This window comes from Colias croceus, chromosome 2 (assembly GCF_905220415.1).
Source record: "Colias croceus chromosome 2, ilColCroc2.1".
NCBI classification, from domain to species: domain Eukaryota; kingdom Metazoa; phylum Arthropoda; class Insecta; order Lepidoptera; family Pieridae; genus Colias; species Colias croceus.
This window is the reverse complement of record NC_059538.1, coordinates 5,532,240-5,556,549: the sequence shown is the minus strand read 5'-3', so window position 1 is coordinate 5,556,549 and position 24,310 is coordinate 5,532,240. Positions and strand designations below refer to the sequence as shown.

The 24,310-nt window shown below is 31.8% G+C and overlaps 1 protein-coding gene across 1 annotated transcript in view; it reads right to left on the bottom strand.

Moving 5' to 3' along the window:
- Window positions 1-7,444: 7,444 nt before the first annotated feature.
- Window positions 7,445-24,310, bottom strand: part of LOC123701756 (gamma-aminobutyric acid type B receptor subunit 1) — a 95,473-nt gene continuing 78,607 nt past the window's right edge. The window contains exons 10-16 of the mRNA XM_045649312.1: window positions 23,950-24,100; window positions 23,329-23,569; window positions 21,773-21,980; window positions 20,152-20,408; window positions 14,847-14,984; window positions 12,177-12,252; window positions 7,445-9,627 (exon numbers count right to left, since the gene is read on the bottom strand). Coding sequence (XP_045505268.1) covers window positions 9,605-9,627; window positions 12,177-12,252; window positions 14,847-14,984; window positions 20,152-20,408; window positions 21,773-21,980; window positions 23,329-23,569; window positions 23,950-24,100 — 1,094 coding nt within the window. The 3' untranslated portion in view covers window positions 7,445-9,604. The remainder of the gene's footprint in view (window positions 9,628-12,176; window positions 12,253-14,846; window positions 14,985-20,151; window positions 20,409-21,772; window positions 21,981-23,328; window positions 23,570-23,949; window positions 24,101-24,310) is intronic.

Sequence of the window (24,310 nt, the reverse complement as noted above, 5' to 3'; positions counted from 1 at the left end):
GTAAACTTTGATAATTGTTTTCATGTTACTTCATTATAAGATAACAAAATAAAAACTTACTTCAATAAACAACGTTCTTGCTTTGGAGGTCATAATCGTATAATTACTTTTTTATCGTTTAACTGAAATTAATGTAGATATCTATGTATTGAGTCATAAATTTAGAAAACTGTAGAATTTAGTAGAATAAAAGCAACTACATTACTGTACAATAAATAAAATTGATTTAATTTATCGTGATTGTAAATCGTGCGTTTGAGATGCGTACGTAATTAATATCGTAACTATGGTTAACACATATTACTAGATAATAGTACAGTCTAGTAAATATGTAGATTATCTATTTGTAGTAAAATTGTTCACATCAAGCATACATCATCATTATTGAGGGGAGCTCTCCGTTTGTTGATGATGATATCCCTTAACCATACCATACCTTCATTAACCTTGTCATGTTTTCTATCAACAACAGATTCCTTTTCATAGAAAACCAGTAGGTAACGTGGCGTTCAACAATAATATTGCTAAAATTTAATGGTAACATAATATTGTTATAATTATAGTTCACGCAGTTGTTAAATCTGTAGCATGGTTTTGATTTTCGATAGTCAGCAAATAAATAAATAGCCAGACGCGGAGGGTGACTATTATATCTCTATCATGATCGATTGATCGGTTTTGTGTTAACCTGTCTACAAGATTGTATCTTTAGGGTTGGATTCGCACGTAATGAAGTTCTTATGAGAAGCAAAATAAGACGCCTGGTTTGGCTTCTCCTTATAGGTGTGTATGTTAGGTTAAATTTAAATTTCAAATGACAAAGTTAACAAATGATACTGTTAAACTGTTCATTTTATTGTCATGTTCGGCATTTGCTTGATAATCAGATAGGTGATTTTATCTTCGTAAAAGTAAATTTTAAAATGCACATTTTAACCACATAGAAAAAAGTACTGATATAGGAAATTACAGGTTTTTTGTAACATCACACATAGGCATACATCACACATAGGTAGTTGCCACCTACTATTATAACATCAAAACTTCCGTATTTAATAATAAATTGTCAAGAGTTATTTTAAACGCTCGATGACTTTTATTACGGGAAAAAGAAAAATTAAATTTCATAATAGCCTGTAACAATTCTTTAAAACTAAAGACGAACTTTGATTAAGGAAAAATTTTACGCCAAACAGCATCCGAAAAAGAAAGGTTTGAACGATGAGTAAAAAAGAGTTAAAAATTTCCCAATCTAAATTTGATTGTACTGAGTCTACAAAAAGGGGAAATTGGATTTCGAAATCACTTGTAAAAGTTTAGTATTTGTTCAGTAGTTACGAGGCCTGAATTCGGAAAGAAGTGTTCACATATCATTTGTTAGGAGCTTGACCCAAATAAACATGGATGAAAAACTCGTGTCTGTCATTGTGGGAAATGTTTGCAAATGGAATTTTGTTGAAATTTCAGCTTATTTCTACGACTTTACCGCAAGCGTGCGGTCGGACATTCTTCTTGCCTTATTGAAGCACGATGGAGCTTTATTTACTGTCTCATATGTAAGGTAATTAAAATCTGTATGCATTTCTTCTCTGATCAGGTATGAAAAGTGACTAAAAGCTGAATACTAAATCGAAAAAATACAAATATTATTGAACCGATTGCAATGAGATTTTGTATTTATGTAGCTGAAGAACCAGAATAAGACATAAGCTAGTTTTTATCCCGGAAATCCCACAGGAACGGGAACTATGTCCTGTAAAAAAGACAACTTACTAATAAATAAACAACATGCCATCTACTTACATTATGCACACAAATATGGAAACTTTATTTTTTTGACGCGAACTTAACAGCCCATAAAGGGACTCTACTATAAAAGTTTTGTTGCAAAGAGCGTTTTAACAGACCCTAGGAGTTTAAGGACTTTATGGAATCTAACTATGATAGATATATAGTTATCCAGTATACTAAGAAAACTAGGATAAGATTAATATCTTACTTTGATATTATGTGGCCACTTTATATTAACTGAAAAGTTTTTTACAATAACTGAAATTGAACAAAGTATGTCGATTTGGTATTTTTACAGGTTTCTATATTTTGTGCGTAGGTTACATAAGAATGATACGAATTGTCCATAATATAAATATTTTTTATAACGAAAAATTTACGCAAGACTGATGTTTTGTCATTTGGTAGTCAGATTTTACTAAACCGTTTTTTATTCAACCGTTTTAAAGTTACATGGTGTATAGTCAAACATATAATATTTAAAAAATAGTCTGCAATTTTGTATATTTCATATCAAAAAGGTTTATTAATATCTTAACTTTATAACTTATTTATTTTCAAAATAAAAAAGAGCTTACACTGCTTTAAAGCTATTCAATAAGTTTTCTAAAATAATTATTTAAAACAAAGACGTAGGTATTTTGTTCTGAGGACAGAGGAACCCTTCGCTGACGATTTTATCTTTACTTTTCTCTTGTCTTGCCTATTAAAGATAAAAATCGCAATTTTAATTAATATTTTAATTTAGGACAATAATTTACTTAACGATTTGATAACATAGGTAGTAAAACTGTTCACAAATAGATTTCTAACGTATGAAATTATTGTCATACTCATCTATCGGTATAGTAACATTTTGCACGCCTCATAAGCGAAGCGTTGAGGTGGGTACTACTGTCACTTCGCGCAAAACATCTGATTTTTCAAACTTAAAATGTCTTTATGTATCATACATTGCACTTGTATTCTCAATTATGATTAGAAAAGTCATATTTAAACAGTTAGTTTTACTTCTTTAACTAGCTCAATATTCATGTAAACCTTCGGGGCTATTGTAATATGTATAATTTACTAGATAATAAAGGTGTGTTTTTGTTAAGGTGACGAAACTATTTACGAATTCTGGCTTATTTTGTCAGTGCACGCATAATGATACGGTTGTTTGAGTCTCGCCGCAACATAACACATCAGACTTTATGACCCTTATAAGCACCGGCCAAATGAAAGGGACACCTATTAGATATCTATATTTCGAGGACCCTTGACTTTTTACTTCGAAATGTGCGAAAAAGATTTTGTACAAAATATTATATTTTATTAATACCTCTATACCTCTTAAATATTATTTTACAATAAATTTATATAATTGTATAATAGTATTATGCATATCTTGTTACATAATTATTATTATCTATTGAATAAATGTTGAGTTAATTTTTATGGTTTTATTGAACTTAAAGCAATTTGATACGTAAGTAATTCTCATATAGAACACGGAGTTTTTTGACATATTTGAATTTTGAATTCCTTTAAAATATTTATTTTGTAATAAACATGAGCTGAAAAAAGCCTCTAAGAAATCTCGACGATTACAAACGTTTCCATTCGTAAGAATGAAATGCCTAAATTCATAATTGGATTATTATCATGTCCATTAGGCAGATGAAAAGCAAATTGAATTGCAAAATATTATAACAAGATGAGAATTAGATTTCGCTTGGAATTAGTGCAGGAAGCTTTGGCAGTAGTGAGATGAATATTCAACGAAATTAAATTTATATCCTTAATTCTGTGAAGCTTTCCCCGTCTTAACGATACCTGTAAAATTAAACGTTGTTAGGAATTTGTTATAAGAATTGGGTACTTCCTTTAAAATGTTTTTATTCAAATTTCAATACTGTTTGTTGTACGTACGTTACCTATCTCGGTAATTAATTAATGATTGACGCTTAGTATTATTGAATATTAATTGCTATTAAGTAGTAGTGTTGTAGTTTCATTTAAGGTGTCTTTATCTTTAGGACACAATTAAGAACTATTCACATTTATTTCATATATATTTTAAAGCTAGCGTTAATCTTAGCTATCCTAGAATGCTATGTCTTTCAAGGAAACAAACGGTTAAAACCGTCTTACTTAAATCACTTTCTCTTTGCTGCAAGGTGATTAACGAAGGCATCAAGCATGCTACCGGTTGAGGATCCTTTTTGTCTTCGCCTGAAAATCTTGTAAGGCTCCTCTTGATAAAAGCTTTAGAGCTGATATAGATTTAATATTCCTTAACTCAATTTGACCGTGACGTACCAAAGTCTAAACTTACAACTAATGAACACTTTGTGAAGTACCGCTTACACGACTTGTCCCAATCTCTAGTCTCTAAACTCTAAAGTATATAATTGAGTAGGGCTTGTTTCGGTAAACACTCGAGTTAACCTCCGTAAGGTCACTATACTGTAATAGAAGAGTGTTATTTACGTAAAGACATAATATAAAATAACTAGCGTTCCGCCCGCGGCTTCGCTCGCGTTTTCCAAGAAAAACCCGCATATTTCCCGTTTCCATGGGATTTCCGGGATAAAACCCAAGTTAATCCACGTTACCATGTATATGTGTGTTAATTTTCATTTTAATCTACTAAACCGGTAGTATTTGCGTGAAAGAGTAACAAACATACACACACATCCATCCTCACAAACTTTCGCATTTATAATATTAGTAGTAGGATATGGCGTCTAATATTTATTTAACAACTAGGTTTCCGCCCGCGGCTTCGCCCGCGCAGTCAAAGAAAAACCCGAATAGTTCCCGCTCCCGTGGGATTTCCGGGATTGCGTCATTTTCCCGGGATAAAAAGTAGCCTATGTCCTTTCTAGGGTATCAAAATATCGCCATACCAAATTTCATGACAATTGGTTCAGTAGTTTAGGCGTGATTGAGTAACAGACAGACAGACAGACAGAGTTACTTTCGCATTTATTAGTATGGATTAAGTATGGATGGATGATATGGGATTGAGCATAGACTTTGTTTAAATATATAATTTTGTAAAGCAATTTCTTAAACAAGTGATTGAAAAAGTTAAAATAATAGAAAAATTTCGATCATGAAGCAGTACGATGGCGACGCCCAAGACCGTTTCAGTATAATGATCGAATTGTTTGCTTTTCTTTGAAATTCTTCAGAGAATTTTTCAATCTTCAGAAAAAGTTCTCAGTCCTCTGCGAGTCAGAGTCTGTCTCCTGGCACAAGCATTAAATTTTCATGACCTCTTGCTTGGGCGGTGCTGTAACGGGCGGATCTGTTAAATAAGGGACTATAAAAGCAGTACAATATTAAGAACAGAAGACACATTAATCTACTCTTGTATTTTAGTGCCTAAAATAGTAACAAAAGTTTTTATAAGCGATAAATATTCCAAACAACATTCTGTCAAAAATAATTGAAATACGCGGAATTTTTTCACAAAATATAACGATAAAACATTTCTCACTGACAAAATCAGGAAGCATTTGGTTTCAGTTAACTTTTTTATCTCGTTTAACCGTTACTTTTTAATTCGCTTCAGTACAACTGTTGTTACGTCAAAAATGTTTTTAACTTGGCTATCAACGTGTAGCCTCGCTTTTACTAATTGATATGCGCGAGGTGTCTGCGGTCACCACCATACCCTTTGCAGTATTAACGATATAACTTGCTACCCTTGGTAGGGTACAACATTCATTTGTTTTGTACGTGCTTTTTTCTTATGACATCAAAAAAATCTTAAACTCTTGTGTCGATGTTGCATTGACAAAGAGAATTTCTAATGTAATGTTATATACAGGGCGCTACAGACTACAGTACTGTTATATTTTCAGAATAATATAACGGTTAGCACTTGAATAAATTTGCTCGATGTAGACAAACAATTATTGGAAAGCAGAGCGAATACTTTATGGATTTAGCTTCGGGCTACAAGTTGAGGATGAACAATTATTATAAACAATAATTTAAATATATTTTGTAAGATTCTTGAGCCTATTTGGAACGGGCGAACGAAAAATGAAGAATTCTACGATAACATTGGACTTTATTGTCAATTACAGTCTGCATTTTATTTGGATCTTCTTTTTGATTCCTTAATAAACGAACTCCTAATAGCATAATCAATATTGCAAACAATGTTTGCAGTAACTCTGAGTGTGGTAGCTGGAGTAAAGGTATTTCCCACAAGCACATATTATTGTAAGACTATACCAGCCACAAGTGAAAATTTCATAAATTGATGTTAGCTCTTACACTACGCGTTTTTAATATTTCCACTTCATTCTTTTTAGAATGTGCAAAATAAGTTGTAGGTATATGAAAGAGCCGGGCATAGAAACAAAAGCGCCTTAGTGGTTGAGTATATTCTCAGTTTACTTTATGTATTCCTGGAGTGAACTAAATTTAAGCAAAGCTCGCTGCATACTTTATATGAAGCGCTTTGAAGCGGTGTGAATGGATGTCAGTTACGTAGAATGCATAATTGAATTCACTATAATGTGATGTTATTTAGGAATTAAAAATTAGGCCGTTGTTATAAAGTCATACATGAATAGGTGCATAACGTCTCTATGATGTCGGTTTCGGGTAAAAATAAAGGTTTAGATATAAACTAGCTTAACTAGCTGTCCCGGCAAACGTCTCTCTGTCGTACTCAAAATTTTGACGAATATCGGTCCAGCCGTTTCCGAGTATGGTAACTAACATTGTGACACGAGAATTTTAAAGGCTTGTTTGGGCTCATTCATGGTACTATTTTTGATTTGAATATAATGGAATTGAAATAAATCGATAGAGCTGAGAGAAGTCAAAATACAATTTTCGTATTTTAACAAAAAAATATCCATTTGCGATGTACCTAAGTGCAATCCAATTCTCATTCTTTTTTTAACCGGCATAAACCAGTTTTCTCACAACCAATCTTTCTGCAACTTGACGAGAAGCTTATATTGTGGGGATGGACAAAGGCTATTTTCTGGGTCAGCCTAAGTCAAAGGGAGATAAGAGGACATAATCTTAACATACAATAACCAAAGGATCACATCTGGATATTTTTCTTCCTTTCCAAATTCATTTAAAATCTCTAAGAAGTAGGAAAAATTTTCATCGGGTTAGTAAAATAAAACAAGTTTTACATTTAGATCATTCATGAGCCTTTATTTACACAGTGATCACTTTTAGAAAATGTAAAACAAACAAAATAAAATATTTATTATTCAAGCATTAAGGGTATCTCTATGACACGAATGTAATACATCTCTACATCAAATAATAACATTTAAAAATATAACTTATTCTACTACTTTTCCAACGAAATTCAATCCTAACTAATCCTTTAGAGACAAATTACATGAGCTTTGTTCACGCTACGTTCGCTTCAGTGTTAAACGTAAACATGTTTTTCGTTTGTAAATAAGGATATCCAAATATGGGTCATAGTATGTAATTTGTCTCCGCACAATAACATATGCATAAAATTTGAATTATCAACATCAATAAAAAATAAAATATATAAACTAAATAATACTTAAAGCTTTCATTCAATGCAGTCAAATCTATGACTTATAAATAAAATAATGATTGGTGGTAACAGCAGCAATTGTTTTCCAAACGATTTTATAGTGATTTTATACATAAATAATTAATTAAATAATTTCATATTTTCGAATATTTTTGTTAAGTAGGTATAAGACTAAAACCACAGTCTAAAACGCAGTTTCATATTCTCCATTTCTCCATTTCATTTCGTGCTATAATAGTAATGATTTCATCATGTGTTCAATTCGTAGATATTTTAACGTTAAACAATTGCATATTCATTAAAAGTAAAATTTTGTTAAACGTAATTATAGTGTAAGGTAATTACATTATAGATACATACATGTATAGATAAACTGTAAATACATTAAAAAGAAGCCACATAGAGGAATACAGCATTTGAAATGTAATGTTTCTTTTTTCGGTAACGAATGTGGATTTGAACATCGGCCAAAAGAGATTTGGTTTTTCCGATTTCCAAGAAAAGCTCAGTGGAATCACACTACTATTTGAGATAATAATATGATTATACAGTGGGTTGGTTTATTTATAGGAATATTCTGTACTAAATATTTGTTTATACTCAAATTATCTTTGTAATTGGGTGTATCGATAATATTTAAAATATGCAGATATATTATGTTTTCTGCCAACTTTGTTCTAACAGCATATTCCAATATTCGAAGATTTAGGTTCACTTGAAATAATATTATCTTCATAACGTTGTTCTAGGTAACAAGCGAGCTTAATGTAAAATTAATATATTGAACATAATGCTTCTACGTTGAGCAATCTTTTAGTTTATTTTCATCCTGAATCTTGTATGGCTAACAAATCAACAAGTACAAATGTAAATCACCATTCAGAATACCTACCATACATAAACTAAAATTATATGCTAATATTGTAAATAGGTTTAGAAATTAAAGACGTTTTAACGGATTTTAAACGCGATTTATTCATTATATTATTTTCCCGACGTTTCGAACACTTTACAGCGAGCGTGGTCACGGGGAGACTGAGATGACGTCTTGACGGTTTTTTCTAACAATTTATAATGTTAATTTAATGATAATAAAACAATTAGGTTACGTAACGTGAATGTTGGATTACTTATGCAAATAGATAAGTGTAAAAGAAACTATTTAGTACCTAATATAAAGCCGATTTTTTACATTGGAACCTATTGTAAGAAATTAAAATTATGTATTAAAAGCTAAATAACTACTTTGTAAAGCTTTGAAAATCACGTAAGTATAAAAATGCATGAATGAGCTTCATTTATGAAAGCATAATTTGAGCCTAAATTATCTAGAAATTAGAATAAATTTTCTTTTGCGATTATAACAAAAGAAAAAGGTTTAAAAAATAATAATTTACTGGAATCTACATCTAATGTTGTTCCTTAAATTCAATTCTATAATGTATTAATTGGCAGTGCTTTTAACAGTTTCGTTAATTTAAACATCTAAGTAGTTTGATTTGTGGGTTCACGCTTCACACTAAATCTACCTAATAAAAAGGAATTCAAGAATATTTATTTCTTATTATTCTATTATTTACACTATAGTTTCGTCATTCCTTTGGCATCCGATATCACTGGAACAGAGCCATAAATGTTTCTGAAAGTAATAGGTTTCAACAATTTATTAATAATTTGTATTTGTTAACACGTACCGTGTGATATGTAATATAAAAAAAAAACATCCTTATCTCAACTTTGAATGTATTTCAAATCTAAGGTAGGCGATAACAGTAAATATAATGTTTTTAACTGATTATATCTTATTTTAAATGGCAAGTAGTATTTCGTTATATTTATTAATTTAGTATTAGGAAGAAGGTTGATCATAAACACATTTTAAGATTTGTATGACAACTCTAAACGTACGTAAAAAATGAATTGATAATAAACAATTAATATCTAAGACATGTAAACAAAAATGAGCAACAGCCGATTTATGACTAAAATTAATTACAGTATCATTTTGTGCACATATCAAAAAAATAAAATGAAATTTAATTACAACAGGTATAAATATTCTATTAAACTAAAATCATACGATAAATAGGTACATCTAACGCATAACCAGTCGTCTAATTATATAAGAACACTTTATTTCTTATTATTAGATAATTGATTTCATAAAACAATTTTCTACTATAATTTTAATAGTTTTAACAATAATTTACAAATAGCTACTTATTACATTTAAAGTCACATAATAATTGAAGGTTGCCTTGCGGGCGATCAGATGTGTTCGTCTTGAACATCTGTCGAGAGAGAAAAAGAACATTTTAATAAAGATACAATTTTAAACTTCGTAGTAAGCTATTCTGTTTGAAAAAGAGAAAGAAAACATAATAAGAATATTACGCGATAGAAGTCAACAAATCTAGAAATTAGCACACCAAACAAAATGTCAGCAAAAATATCATGTAAATGAAACCTGCTAAAAGCAATATTATCAATACATTGTGTCTTAAAATATTCATGCAAGGAAATCTCGTTACCAATGCGCTTTTTACAGCTGGAACTTAACACAAAAGTATTATTTATGTTGCCTTTTATACGGTCGTAGTTATCATTAAACGTATGACGCTCGTTCGCTGCGGCGGAAAGTAGGCTATATTGTCTTGAGATGCCATGCTTGAAGAGGTCATTTAGTTTTATTCACTTCAATTGTTTCGAAACAATTTGGATGCGTAAATTACTTAAATAATTTATAACCTTAGGTAACATTCTTGGCTGTATCGTAAATATGTTTTCTTTACACAATAACGCTATTCAGCGATCGACTAGCTGGAGCGATGCCAGTTCATCAAGGGTTGTAAAGCAGAAGAGAATAACATACCGTTCTCCAGTGGCGTTTAAATAGTTAGCGACAAGTGAGATATATGTATTTTATACAAATTATGGTCAAATAAAACGATTTAAAGTTCAGTAACTAGCAGTTGTTACGGCGAGTTATAACGTGCTAACAGTTGGAATGCCGAAAACACATTGTTTGTAGGAAGTGCACGGTGGGGGGTGGTCATGCAATTTTGGGTTAACAACACATGACTACAGGGAACGGAATACATACAATACTTACGTTCCAATTTGAATTTCTATCTTTTTCCTTTGTAATGATCTTTTTCTCCTCATAAAATGATTCAATTTTGAAAAAAAATATAACCAATTATTTATTAATTTATTTATTTTTCTAATAAACTTAAGTATATTATTTACAATCAACTCAATATATATAACTAAATAATTCAACAGAATTTATGCACTAACGAGATTTGACTGCATGAATCAAACAACACAACTTATATGATGCGTAAATGAATACAAATAAATGTAAATAATTTAATGTCTATTAGTTTATCTACAAGTACATAACATTTATCATTAATTAATTATTAACGATCTTCTCTACCTATTAACTAGTTATTAAAATTTGTGCCAATTATAGTAAGTAAACGTGTCAAATATAATGAAGGTGCTTTTAACATTGTTATATTTATTTTAAAAGCATTTAAATCGTATAATCGTTGTAGTGACAAATTAAAAAATCATTATCCTATGATCGACCAGCGATATAACGGGAGCTATTCTATTACAATAACGATTAAAGGTTTGAAGTAGCAGCTAGAAGTGTTACTTAAACTTTTAAAAGCTTGAAATAACTCTAAAAGTACGGCTAAGTCAGTCTAGTAAGAGTCGAAGTATGTTATATACAAACACGTCACATGTGCGATTGTCACATGACTGTGAGGTAGAAACGGGGTAAAATTTTGTGAAATTTAGGAGGGAAGATAGGTTTCAAACATTTAAAAGACAATATTATTACCAAGAGGTGTTTTAAAGGATTTTTAAATCAAAACTGGATTCGAAACAATCACGAAATAAGGCATAAATCGAAACTTTAAAACATACAATTTTGCAGCTCTACTATTTTTGTGCTAAATATAAATAAATTAAACACATTACAAAGTGTGAGATTGCAATTTAACATAAGAATTCAATAAATATTAAGTTATAATGTATGCAAATAGCTTCGTAGTATCAATTTAACAGTTACTAAAATTGTAACCGAATATAGTTAGGTTGTTTTAAATATTCTGTATAAACGACAATTACTACATTCGGGGAATTTAAAGAAGTTTTTGATTTAACCTAATATATCAAATTATCTATAAATTTAGTACCGTAATTTTTAGTTAAGGTGTAGAAAAAGGAAATAATATTCCTTTTAAGAATCTTAATAGACAAAAGTAAAATAAAATCAAACAAGTTTTTACAAAATTTGAATGTGATTACGTGTCGATTTTTAAATTGTGCATGGAATTTGAATCTTGTAAATAAAATATTTATCTAAAAACTGTGATAAAGATTAAAGATACGTCGTGTGTGCATAAAATTTTGGTACTATTTTAGTGTGTTTATATCCATTATTACTGTCCGCTTGTAACATGTATAAATAAAATGTATTGTATTACTAAGCATATAAAGGAAAAAAGTATGCTGATTAAACTTTGCATTATTTGCATTAAAAGTTAAAAACAATGTTATTATTAAATTAATCGAAACTCAAAGCCATGCATTTGCAACGAAAATATCAACTTTAGAACGGCGCAAGCCGATTGGATATTTCGCAAATGAACTGGTTATTATGTCAATGAATGCAGTGAAATGTGAGGTAGGTAAGTTTATAGGTAGCTCTCAGAGAAGTCTAGATCGGACACAGAGGCGCGGGAGGACCGCGTGTAATTAGTTGAAGTGCCATAGTCTGAGGTGGCCGTGGCCAAGTCGGCGATGACTCCGCCGCCCGTACCTTGCGTCACGCCGTCCGCCGCGGCCGCCTCGCGCTCTGCCAACTTCTGTTTCAGTACGCGAATACGTTCTTCTTTCTGTGAACAAAATGTGATTAGATGTTTGTAAAGTACGTCGAGGAATGTTTAACATGAGTCAGTTCTATCATCAAATATTCTTTAATTTATATACAACAATAAAGATCCTAGGAGTTAATTGATATTATGTATGTTTTAAAGGAATAATGATATACTATGTTTTGAACACATACCTACAACCAAGAAGTATTTTCGTATTGTACTTAAAAATGCATTTAATGCAAAGTCAATGTGAAAGATTTTGTGTGGCTTTTATTAATATTTTGAAGAATTATTCCAAATTGAGGTCAAATCTGAATAGGAGCATTATCCTACCACACATAAATAACTATTTTTAAATTATTTTCCAGTAAAAAAGAGGCATGCAACGCTGAGCAACAGTGATTCAACTTTAGCAGAAAATTCGCGAAAAGTTTTAAATGTGAACCCATTGTTTCTTGTGAAGTAATCTCAGTTCGAATATAAAACTGGGTTTTTGTTTTATATTTATAAAGGCACAAGTAACTTTTATATTCATAATAATATATTAAATAAATTAGAAATAATATTATTTTATAGATCTATTATCTAAAATAACATTAGTTGTATTTTTTCCAAATGATATATTCTGAGAAGTAACTTGCAAAATATCATTTGCTTTCTTCTATTCCTGGAAAAACGAGTCCAAAGGTGCTTGAGACTCTTATATTTACTATTGTATTATCATAAAATTTTTAGGTTAGGTTTGAAGTCAAGAGTTTGAACAATTTTGATTCTAAAAAATAAAATATTTAATTTTAAACATTTTCTAGCTTTCTGCAGATTATACCTAGACAGGTCATTTTATAGTTTAGCTGATATATGTTCATTGTTCATGTAATAGGATAGTTTGTATTAAAGGGTTCCCTTAATCCCTAAGCGTATTGCTAAAAAAGTTATAAATATGCCAATGTTATTTCCCTCCTAACTGCCTTAGCCGCAAAGGGATCTACAGCTGATAGTGTTTCGGAAATTGAATCGGATTTATGTCAACTCTGAATAAAATGAAGGAAATTTGATCACGAAATAAATTCAAACCTAATATGTTTGGGTCTTCATTTATACACTATTTGTTTCGGAAATTGAAAGATCAAATATTATAATTTAATTGAATTGAATAGTTGACTATTAGAATCTATTGTTAAGAATTTTTGTAAGGGTTTAGTAGATATTTTAATGATATATTTATTCGTTACCAACTCGGGCGGACTGAGTTCAATGGATTTAAATTTAAATCAGGAATTTTTCATATAATATACAACACGTATAATATAACATACTATCAAGGAAAAATTGCATGGCTTGGCTCGACGCAAGAGGTCTATTAATATAAAATTATTTTAATTAAAAAATGAAATAGTAATGCTGGCACTTCCACACTTAATAGGATTAATACGGCAATTGGCTGCAGTCCAAAAAGCGCGAATTTTGGTATCATTTACTTTTTAAGCTTGCAATATATCTAATTTGTACGCTTGTTTTGTTAAACAAAGTGGCTTTTGATAAACATTTATTAGTCCCATTGCACTAGCTACTAAATTATAATGCAGCATTAATAGCAAACGAATGTGCATTAATAGTTTTAATGAAAAAATGCAAAGTTCATTTTTATTAATGAAAAAGACGCAGTTTTAGGAAAAAATGCTCACCGTCACTGCACCGTGTTTAATATGTGTACTGGCGAAAATGCTAACGAGAAAAGTAATTAAAAACTGGTGGTAGTGGGTATCTAGGCATCTAGCATCTACTTGGATATTTCAAATTGTTACAAGTAAAAGAAAGGGGAGTAAAAATCGAAATCGAGCGCCAACTACTAGAGTTTAAAGTTGAACATTGTTAGCTCTTGGAGGAATCCATTTTAATTCTACAACTTGGAGATGGCGCAAGAATGCACAAGGGTATAAAACTTAAATTGTAGCGTCTCAAGATTAAATGTGCTCGGTCCAGCCAGCGGCCATTACTTTTTACCACAGACTAATATTTACTTTGCGGAAATGATATCGATTTGAAGACAAAGCATTGGGTCCTATATCATGTATGAATCGGAAACTATTGCCACGTTCACTGTAAATTTAAGTCGCGTTCCGGAGTTTCGTAGAAAATTCGTTTGTTTGTAAGTGAAAATCGAGATATAATATTCTATTACAACATATTGATATAGATTCTATGTGTACTAATGGGATTAGTTTAAACTAGCCATGAATATACATACATGTATTCAAATATTCTCCTGTCCCAATTTAAGCTTCGTAAGCGAATATCGACGAAGACTAACAGACGAAGCAGGCGTTGGTATGGAGAGCAATTAGCAAAGAATACATTCGCACTAATGACCAAAATATACTCTGTAATCCTCCAACTTCACTACGTCACTACTGTGAGCATCTATAGATTTTTCCTTTCATGTGTACTATAGCAAAAACTCCAATGTTCAAAATCAAAAAGGCAATTCGTATTGATCTCTTTTATCAAAAAAAACACTGAAATAAGTTCTAAGCGGATTCTGCGGAGTTATGGATTTAAATAAGAAAGAAATAGGTCAAATGCAAATCTAACATTGTAGTGACATAACTGACCTGAGCAATAAGTTTCTGCAGTTCTTCATTCTCCTTAACTAGTTCTCTGTAGCGCTCTTCGTCAGCGGGAGCAGTCCCGGAGCTAGAGCCGCGACCGCTCTCTGCTCTCTCCGTTGGATGCCTGATCACTTCTATCACCTAAATTATGAAAAGTACATTATTTATAAGAAAAACATATTTTATAGTATTCGCATGAGGTTTGACAATTGGGCTTGTTTATCGATGCTTCTTTAATTTTTACGGGAATTAAACGTAAAGTAATCATCGAGCCTCTACGTTTTTGAAGTGAAATTTCTTTAATTTCAAGTTCGCGTCATGTCAATACCGTCACGTCATGTAGTAAGGCGATAATTTTGGTATCTTTGAATCTTGCCAAAGAAGTTTCACTTCTGACACGCGTGCTCGGCACACACGCTCTTTTTTATGAAGTCATTATCATTGCAGTTCATTAATATAGGATGCTAAGTTTCATGTATCCTCACATCGTCTTAAACTTTGATCTTTGTAATATATGTAATATTACTCATGATATTTTGAGGTATGGTGAAAGGTTAAAGGGTTTTTGCCTGAGCGATCACAGAACTCGTTATTTATTGCTAAAATATCGTCTAAAGTGTGAGGTAAATCTAATAATATCATTTCTAACAGTTACACATAGTACATATAAAGGATCAAATATTTGTCAAATATAAAACGAAAAACATATAACACATTTGCCCAATAGAACGTGGTTTATAAATTTTAAGATTTAACCAACAGCTAGAGAAGATATTTAATAATCACAATTTCCTATATTTTACTTTACAGTTTACAGCGATGAACAACAAAAATTAAAAAGCACACAAGATGACTTATTGGTACCTACAAGAATGAAATACGTGATCAGTTACGTATATGAGGGCTTAACTTGAGTTGAAAGCCTGGGGTCTTTTTATTGTAATGGAATGGTTACTAATATTGAACGTATTATACCCTATAATCGTGCAAACATTTTCAGAAATCATATTTATATATTTTCTTTTGTGTACCCTAGATATGAAATAGAATTAAATTTATTGTGGTGGTTGAGACGTTGATATTAATAGGGTTGAGGTTATAAAAGAAATGTCAACACATTTATTTTGCTACTTTTGGAATTTTTACATCAAAAATACATCTCCATTACGGCATTACGTACGAAACGTATTTTGCGTCACTGCTTTGCTTCAAAGTAATAAGGTTATTGAGTGATTCAATTTCATTTATGGTACCTAGAAAATATGATATAAGATGTTATAAGTTCTTTAAAATGATTGTTCTAAATGAAAAGGGTAAATTCTAGACCAATGCTACTTTGAATGCTACTAAACGCAACCAATGAAATTTACACTGGAAAAATAGGTTTACATAATATTAAATGCCAAATCGCATTGTGGAAATATATTATGTATTGCCTACAGCCGTTGAGTAGTAGGTATTGTATGTCAAAAAGATTTCAAAACGTTAAAATAGCTAATAACACGATGAGTTGATCGCAAAACATCATTTATCGTTCGTTTCGACATTATTATTTGTTGGTGACGCAGCTTTAATGACTTCCCTATAGCCTCAATATGAGAAAACGATTTTTAAATTCATATTTGATGAGGTTTTGTATCCCTTTTATCAATCTACATAGAATATTTAATAATTGCTCTACCAATTTTTTGTCGTCACATTCATTATTGTCTGATGGTAACGAGGATTTTGTTATCGCATAGCATCGCATTTTGATTTATATAAGTAGATATTATTATAATAAAAGCTTACATTGTCATATAGATACGACTAAATACCAAATGAAAGAAAGAAAAAAACATTTTCTTTAAAGGTTATAATCAACATAGTCTTAAAACATAATAAACATAAATGGATGTGTTTCTACGAGCAGGTTAAAAAGTTACATTTATTTTAAGATATGTCTATTGTGTTAATCAATGTCTGTGATACAAAACAGGAACAAAGCTGTCTCGTGCGATGAATGAAGTTAAAACAAATGCCAGCTACAATACTCCCTTTTTGTAACGTGTGTGATACGCGATCGTGATTAACGAGCAGAAATAGTCATGGGAGTGTTCATACGATACACATTTCTTCATAGTTATGCCGTAGTATTTCAAGATGCCTCTGTCAATAATAAGTTTACCTCCATAAAACTAAAAGTAAATAATCAATTCACTTGTTAATGTTCCAACATTTATATCGAATAGGTCTCAGTACCTACTACATTGCCTTTAATTTTTTGATCTTTTTTCTATTAGCCTGCCAGTCTTTTATACATACGTTTCTATGTTTAAAACGTTCATATTTATTTTCCAATGCGCTTGTTTGTCTTTTTTAAACGCATTCGTTGAGTCATGCATACGCTAATAATGCGATTACACGATTCATTAACGTTGAATTAAAATTGATTACATTTATTCATTAAACAGTTTGCGTTATTGATTCTGAAAAATTTCCCGATATTCCCAAGCGAATGCAGTTTATTCAGATTTTTTGTAGCGTAACCTTTTTCAACGAAACTCAGTGCTAGTTTGGTTTCAGTGTTCGTATTTTTATAAAATCCGGTGCACACAGAGGTTTTGTGTACATAAAGTAGGTATATTCTAGACGAAACAAATTGTATTGTGTGTATATTGCTTACTATTTGTGAATTCTCAAAAGAGGCTCGTATTCCTGTCGTGGAAACAAATATAGGATTGATGATAAAGTACCTAGATACCTATGTACATTTTTTGAAAAGATTTTAATATTAGAGAGTTTATGTGTCGAGAGAATGTTTTATTCATTAATTTAATACTTTAATGCAATTTCGCCAAGTACCTGCAAAAACTCTGGCAAGCGTTTACATAAAATTTCTTTAATCTGGGAACGCATTAAATATTCAACAAAGTAGAACTCAGCGTCAAGGTTAAATGTTCCTGTCTCGAATTTTACAAGTTTCAACTAAATTGCTCAAATGTTCTGGAACGTTTTAAAAACAAGAATATCAATTTACTAAAACTTTCATGGCATTTTCTAGAGATTATTTTACATCTGCTCAGCATGGAGTAATTAATGAAAAAGATAGTTAAATAATATCGACACTTTGTCAATGATGAATAATTAAATTTAGCATATCTTTGTGAAAGGATTAATACATAATGGAGACATAGTTTGATTCACAAAATGGCGAAAGAACAGTAGCTAGTTTGATGTATATGTTACCGGAAATGTATGAAATCAATACAATTCCTAGGAAATGTGTACAATTCCGATACCATTTAGGAAATGTATAAAATATTGTTTAAAAAACTATTTAATGCATGCATATCCTAGGAAATGTATAATCTTCCTAGGAATTGTATACAATTCATATATCGTATTAGGAAAATATGTGTACAGTAAATGCTTTCTGTAATAAAACACGTTGTTATTTTTTTTATTATAGCTCTTATTGATACAATCGGGTAACAGTCATACCGTAAAATTGTAATAATATTATGTTCATATTATTATCTTACTAATTAACATTTTAAAAATCAACTATCTAACTTTAAACGTAAATATCACAAAATCAACTTATATTTATTCTTATAAAATCAAATTTTCATTTTGCAAGTAATCAGTCCCCTCGTCCCGCTGTCCTCGCGTATATTTGGCGCAGTCAGATTGTACAATCCGCCGTATTACATTACGGCTAGCTGTTTTAATATGCCGAAAATTCGTCTTTTTCCAAAATTCTACAAAAAGACGGTCGCGAGCCGACGGAGCCCCACTTCGTGGGGCTCCTATTTCTGTGTAGTTTTAAAAAACACGAACCTAACCTAACCCACCCCCTTATCCAAACCAAAAATTTCTGATTACGGATTATCGGCATAGTTACTACAAAATGCCGACCGTTTGTAAACGGCCATATTATATACAACTTGCCTACGACATATCAATATCTTAAATGTTTTACATTTCCGATAGCTATTTAGGAAATGTATAGATTTCCTAGGAAATGTGTATAAAATAATTTATTTCACACATTTCCGTACGATTTTAGGAATTGTATACATTTCCTAGGAATTGTATACAATGACGGATTACATACATTTCCGGTAACATATATAATTTGTTCCATAATATGTTCAAAAATGGGCTTGATATCTAAAAGGTTTATTTTACGAAATATTAAACACACCATTTTTCAAAAAGTGTATCTTTTAGATACAGTATGTAGCATATTAGGATCAAGCAGTTCTTATTCATGAATCATATATGCTACGCTCTTTTATATAAATTGGTCTCTTAACCGGATTATATAAGGACCAAAGCTAAGTGGCGTCGAGCAAAATGTGGGCATACGATATATTTAAGCTTCCAGAAAACTGCTTTACTTGCACTGAGCTATTTTAGGAGAATTTGGTATTTAATTTACTCTCATTAAATTAATACAGCTTAACGGTAAGAGCTTTTTGTTTTATTAATGTAAAGGTATATATTTTTTTAGATTTAACTTGCAAACCGTTTTTACAACATGGTTTAAGAAAGGAAAATTGTCGACTCTACAATTTTGCTAAATACAATATGTTGCTAATGAAGTTACATATAAAAATAGGTTATCATATGTTGTGAACCGTATTATTGATCTAGTTACACAATATCATATCCCTTACACGAAGGTTATACAAGTCACCCTTTACAAAAATACATTGAATATAACCTGAATTCAATTACCCTAGCCCACAAGGGAACACGGGACTTCACTTACAGTGATTTGTGGGCAGACTAATATCTACAAGTTTCTATGAACGTACACTGATTTATATTCAAATCATTCAACTCTAACATACATTTATCCCCATCGGAATATATGAATAAGCCTGCCGCTCGTGTTTTCGATTTCCCTATTGCCCACGGTATTATCCAATCTATGTGTTTGTACAGCCATCGATATGACTAATTCTGAACAATGCAATTTATGAAAAAAATGTTTCAAATACGAATTAGTCCTCGAATATTTTTTAAATCCCTATAAATACGTATCATATCTCCTAGTTTTGATGCATTTTGGAAACAGCTGCAGAGTTTAAACACTCGGTATAAATTAGGTATACCTTTACTCTTTTATATAGTAACTAGCTTACCGCCTGCGGCTTCGCCTGCTTTGTCTAAAACCTAATAAATTATATACTAAAACCTTCCTCTTGAATCACTCTATCTATTTATTATTGCGTAGTTTTAAAGATTTAAGCATACAAAGGGACATAGGGACAGAGAAAGCGACTTTGTTTTATACTATGTAGTGATTAATACATACCTTTGGTATAAAAATGAGGGCCATACTCAGGAAACAGCAGAAGACAATCGCAAGGGAAACGAACGCGAACGCCGCGTCCTGCTGGCTGGCTATCACCAGAGTGACCGGTGCTGTGATCAGGCAGAGCACCACCACGTTGTAGATGCTCATGCCCACGTAGCGGGAGTCGTTGATGGAGCGAACCTTCACGGACCGCGTCTCGTAGGCAAGGAATAGCCCGAAGACTAATACGAGCCCTTTGTAGCCGTACATTACGCCTGAAACGGATGGTTATGTATTTTTTGCATCCACACACATACATATATTATTGAATAGAAAGATTAAAATTGAAACTGTAATTGCTTTATGAATTATATATATAGAAGTACTATTATCAGTTTATCTTATCCATTTATATCTACCTAATTAATAAGTTATAAATAAAAACAAAAGCTACGAATTAAACTCTTTACAACTTGAGTTTGGTTAGCAAAGAAATGTTTTGAGTATTGCACCATTTTATGGACAAAGCAGATGTGATTAAGAATTAAAAACTTTTTAATTTCTGCTCGCTAAGTTACCGCCGGCTCGCAAATGAGTTTGCGGTGGACTTTATTTGAGACTTATTTATGTTTTCATCGTTTTAGGGACTGAATTATACGGTTTAAATTTCCTTAATAATTAGCTTTCAGAACTTCATGGGCGGAGGAAGTAAAATTGTTTTAAGTAATAGCTCCTCTTGAAGAATGCGTTCATATAGAGTTTCCTCCAGAAGCTTCTATTTTGGCATCTTTCGAAGGCTTTCATCGCTGTTAAGAATAATACGAGTGGAACTCGAGAATTTCTCGCAAAGGAGCTCGTTATATTTCTTAGAAGTGTATAATATTCTATTTCGAAGTTAATGCTGAATATAAAGGACCGGAAATTCATTTCTAAATAACATCAAATTGAAATGTAAATGTATGGCATATAATTAAGTATTTATGAATTGAGTACGCAACCACTCGCAGTATTAGTTTAAGAGTTAACTTGGAGCATTTCATCGTTGTGTAAGTTGGTCTAACTATAAAATCGATGCAGTATGTTTTAGCTGAATGTCAAACTAAAATTTAATCCCATTTGTGCTCGGAAAGCTACCCGACTAGCTCACAGCTATTTATAGTCGTAGTAAGTTTTATTGTGATTAAAATTCATAATACGTTGTAAACGGATTTTCAGCGAACCATCGGAGTAGGTCAGTTAATTGCAACGGTTAGTATTTCGAACAATCCTGAATAATTAATCGCTTCATGCATAAATCACGTAGTCGATGTATCGGAACTTATAGACCCGTGCATAATAATTTATTAATTAAATAAGTCAACAAGTATGCATATTAATGTTTAACGCTATTTAAGAGTTGTATGCTCAAATGTTAATGAGACAGGTAATTATGTGCATCAAAAGTTGCAAATTGACTTCAAATATTTTTGATGGTTTTTGCTGCGTCTGAATCTGAAATCTTTGTCGTATGAAGTAGTAATGAAAAGTCGTTCTATTCATCAATAAGTCAACTATGAGCAACAAAATTTTCGATTATTCTAGGTTTATATTGCATCTGGCAGTATTCCCTCTTGCATATTCAACAATTATTATTACTCACCCAGCCATACAGCATTATGTTCGCTTTCACAGTGTTCCAATTCTGGCCGTATATGAACATCGTCGTCGTGGTGTCGAGGCGCTTCCAGAGGGAATATCTCGACTCGTCTTTGCAACGGATCCCGTATTTGCCACGCGGTCAATATTGCCACGTCTACTATGAGGAGACCGCCCACCATAGTGTACAGCTTCCAACCGTGCATGCGTTTCTAAAATTGTATTTGTTTAATGAAACAGCTTTAGAGCAATGTAATAAACTATTATTTTAATATTGTGTACGTTATTGATTCATAATCTTTCATAGTAGGTTTTATTGATACTTATGTAATTTTAAAATGTTACAATTTTGTGTTGATAGGTACAAATATTAAAATACTAAGCAGATTGTTCATAATATTTAGATAAAGAAAATTTGTTTACATGAAAGCGCGTTTCGTTTGAAAAAACAAAAACAATTTAAACACGTTAAAAAATGAGCCATTCATTAAAGAAACAGTTCCGTTATGTTGGGTCTATGAAAAATGAGTTACTTGCTTTTGTGGAATTTAACTTGTCTAATTAGTCAGCTACTAGTACTTTTAGGTACTGCAATTTCTTTAAATAGATATTCTTTTCGCTTTGGTTAAACGTCTGATTTTTTAAAGTAATCAGTATAATATACCTATACAACTAGAGTCGTTCTTATCCAAAACAAATCTTCTCATTAAACTTCAAACTGGCTCTTCGTAACTAATCCCACTGTTTTACAATAGGTTAAGCTTTAAAGTTATTTTCGAAAGACGATCAAGAGCCGGCCATAATGTCGTGGCTTAGCTTTATCTCGGTTCTATTGCAACAAGCGTAGCCTCAGTGTCTATTGTGTAAATTATTCGTTACGGATATTGTCTTTTAGATTTATGCGTTTGTCGTCACAACAGAACCGCGAGTTCGCTCGGGTGGAATTTATTCCCTTCATTTCTCCCGTTTGCTACAAACGAACCATTCACATTATAATATTCCAAATATACGTTAACATTCAGATGTTATTTTCTCATTCCAATATAAACGAAAATAAGACCTTTTATGAAGCAATTCAATTCTGAAATTGTTCGTGATTATATAGCAACTTTCATGTATATTCAAATCATATATAAACACACTTAATATGATGTAAATTGAAAACATCACAGTATCGCAGAAAACGCGCCCTACAAATTTCAGTTAACGCCTAATGTACTAAAAACAGATAAAGTCATTACGGTACAAATTGCGTGCTATAAATAAAATGAAGCGCTGTTGCGAAGAATTTGAACTTGCGAGCGAAGACATAAATTGCCTGCGATTCGAAAATTGTTTTATATTGTGAAGAGAGTGAACGCGAATTGAGAAAATTTCTCTTACATGGCGATGTCAACTTATTCAGTAATTTTCTTTTAGATTAGAAAGCGGACTTTTTAGATAATAGGATGATTTTGCCGTGATAGGATTAAATATTTGCAAATAATTATTATGTATGAAGTTACCTACCTTACCTACTTACCTCTAAGTTATATAGCATTGTATTTTTTTTCAAATTACCTTCGATTCTACTTTCGGCTTCGTTGTATGTCTGTGCACCCTCCACACTTTGGTGAACATAGCACCGTACGCCATAGAGAATCCCATGGCCAATAGCCACGCTCGCGCCGCACACAGCCCCGAAAAGTGCTGCGGCTGAACCCAGCGCCCGTCCACGCCCAGCGCTATAGCCGACCCGAAGCAAACGCAACACCCGCACAACATTACAGTGTTGCAAGCTGGATGCGACCACTGGATCACCCTGCCATAAAATTATTACGTACAGACATAAACAACGTGGAAATATTTACAGACGTAACTCGGTCTTTAACGACCGCTCTGACGTTCACCGGTAATAAAATCGAGTCGCTGGATTACGGATATCGGAACGATATCAATAACTTAGCGGATAGATAACTGGAGATCGAGAAAAACACCATAAAGATTAGAGAGGAAGAAAACATTTAATCATAATTGCATAGGGAGTTTATACCTTTAGCTAAAGTTATTCGGAGAAGCAAATAAAAAATATATAAACACGTCGGAAAAGTCTGTAAGCATTAAGTTCTAGTCACATAAACGCAGGGATTTTCAATAGAATTGAGATGAGAATGTGGTTGACAATAATAAAGTATTTCTTACCGTCGATGTCTGTGCATGATGTTAAATACGATAAGAGCGATCGCTGCGAGGATGCCAGCTATGCACAGAGCAGTCATGCAGGCGAACAGAGGCAACGAAACTGTTCGCAACTCGTTCACAACTACCGTGCGGTCTGGTGGTACTTTCCCTCCTGTTGTAACAAAAATTACATTTTTTTAATGTATAATTAGTCGGGGATAAAATTTATGCAATTTCAAGGGTACCATCAAGTAAAACGCCACTACCACAGCTTATGAAAATTTTCTGTTTTTGTTTTTGTGATTTGCTCTTGTCATCTCACATAGGTAATATTAAGAGAATAAATTAAAATTAATAAAAAATAATTTTCATTTATCCTTTT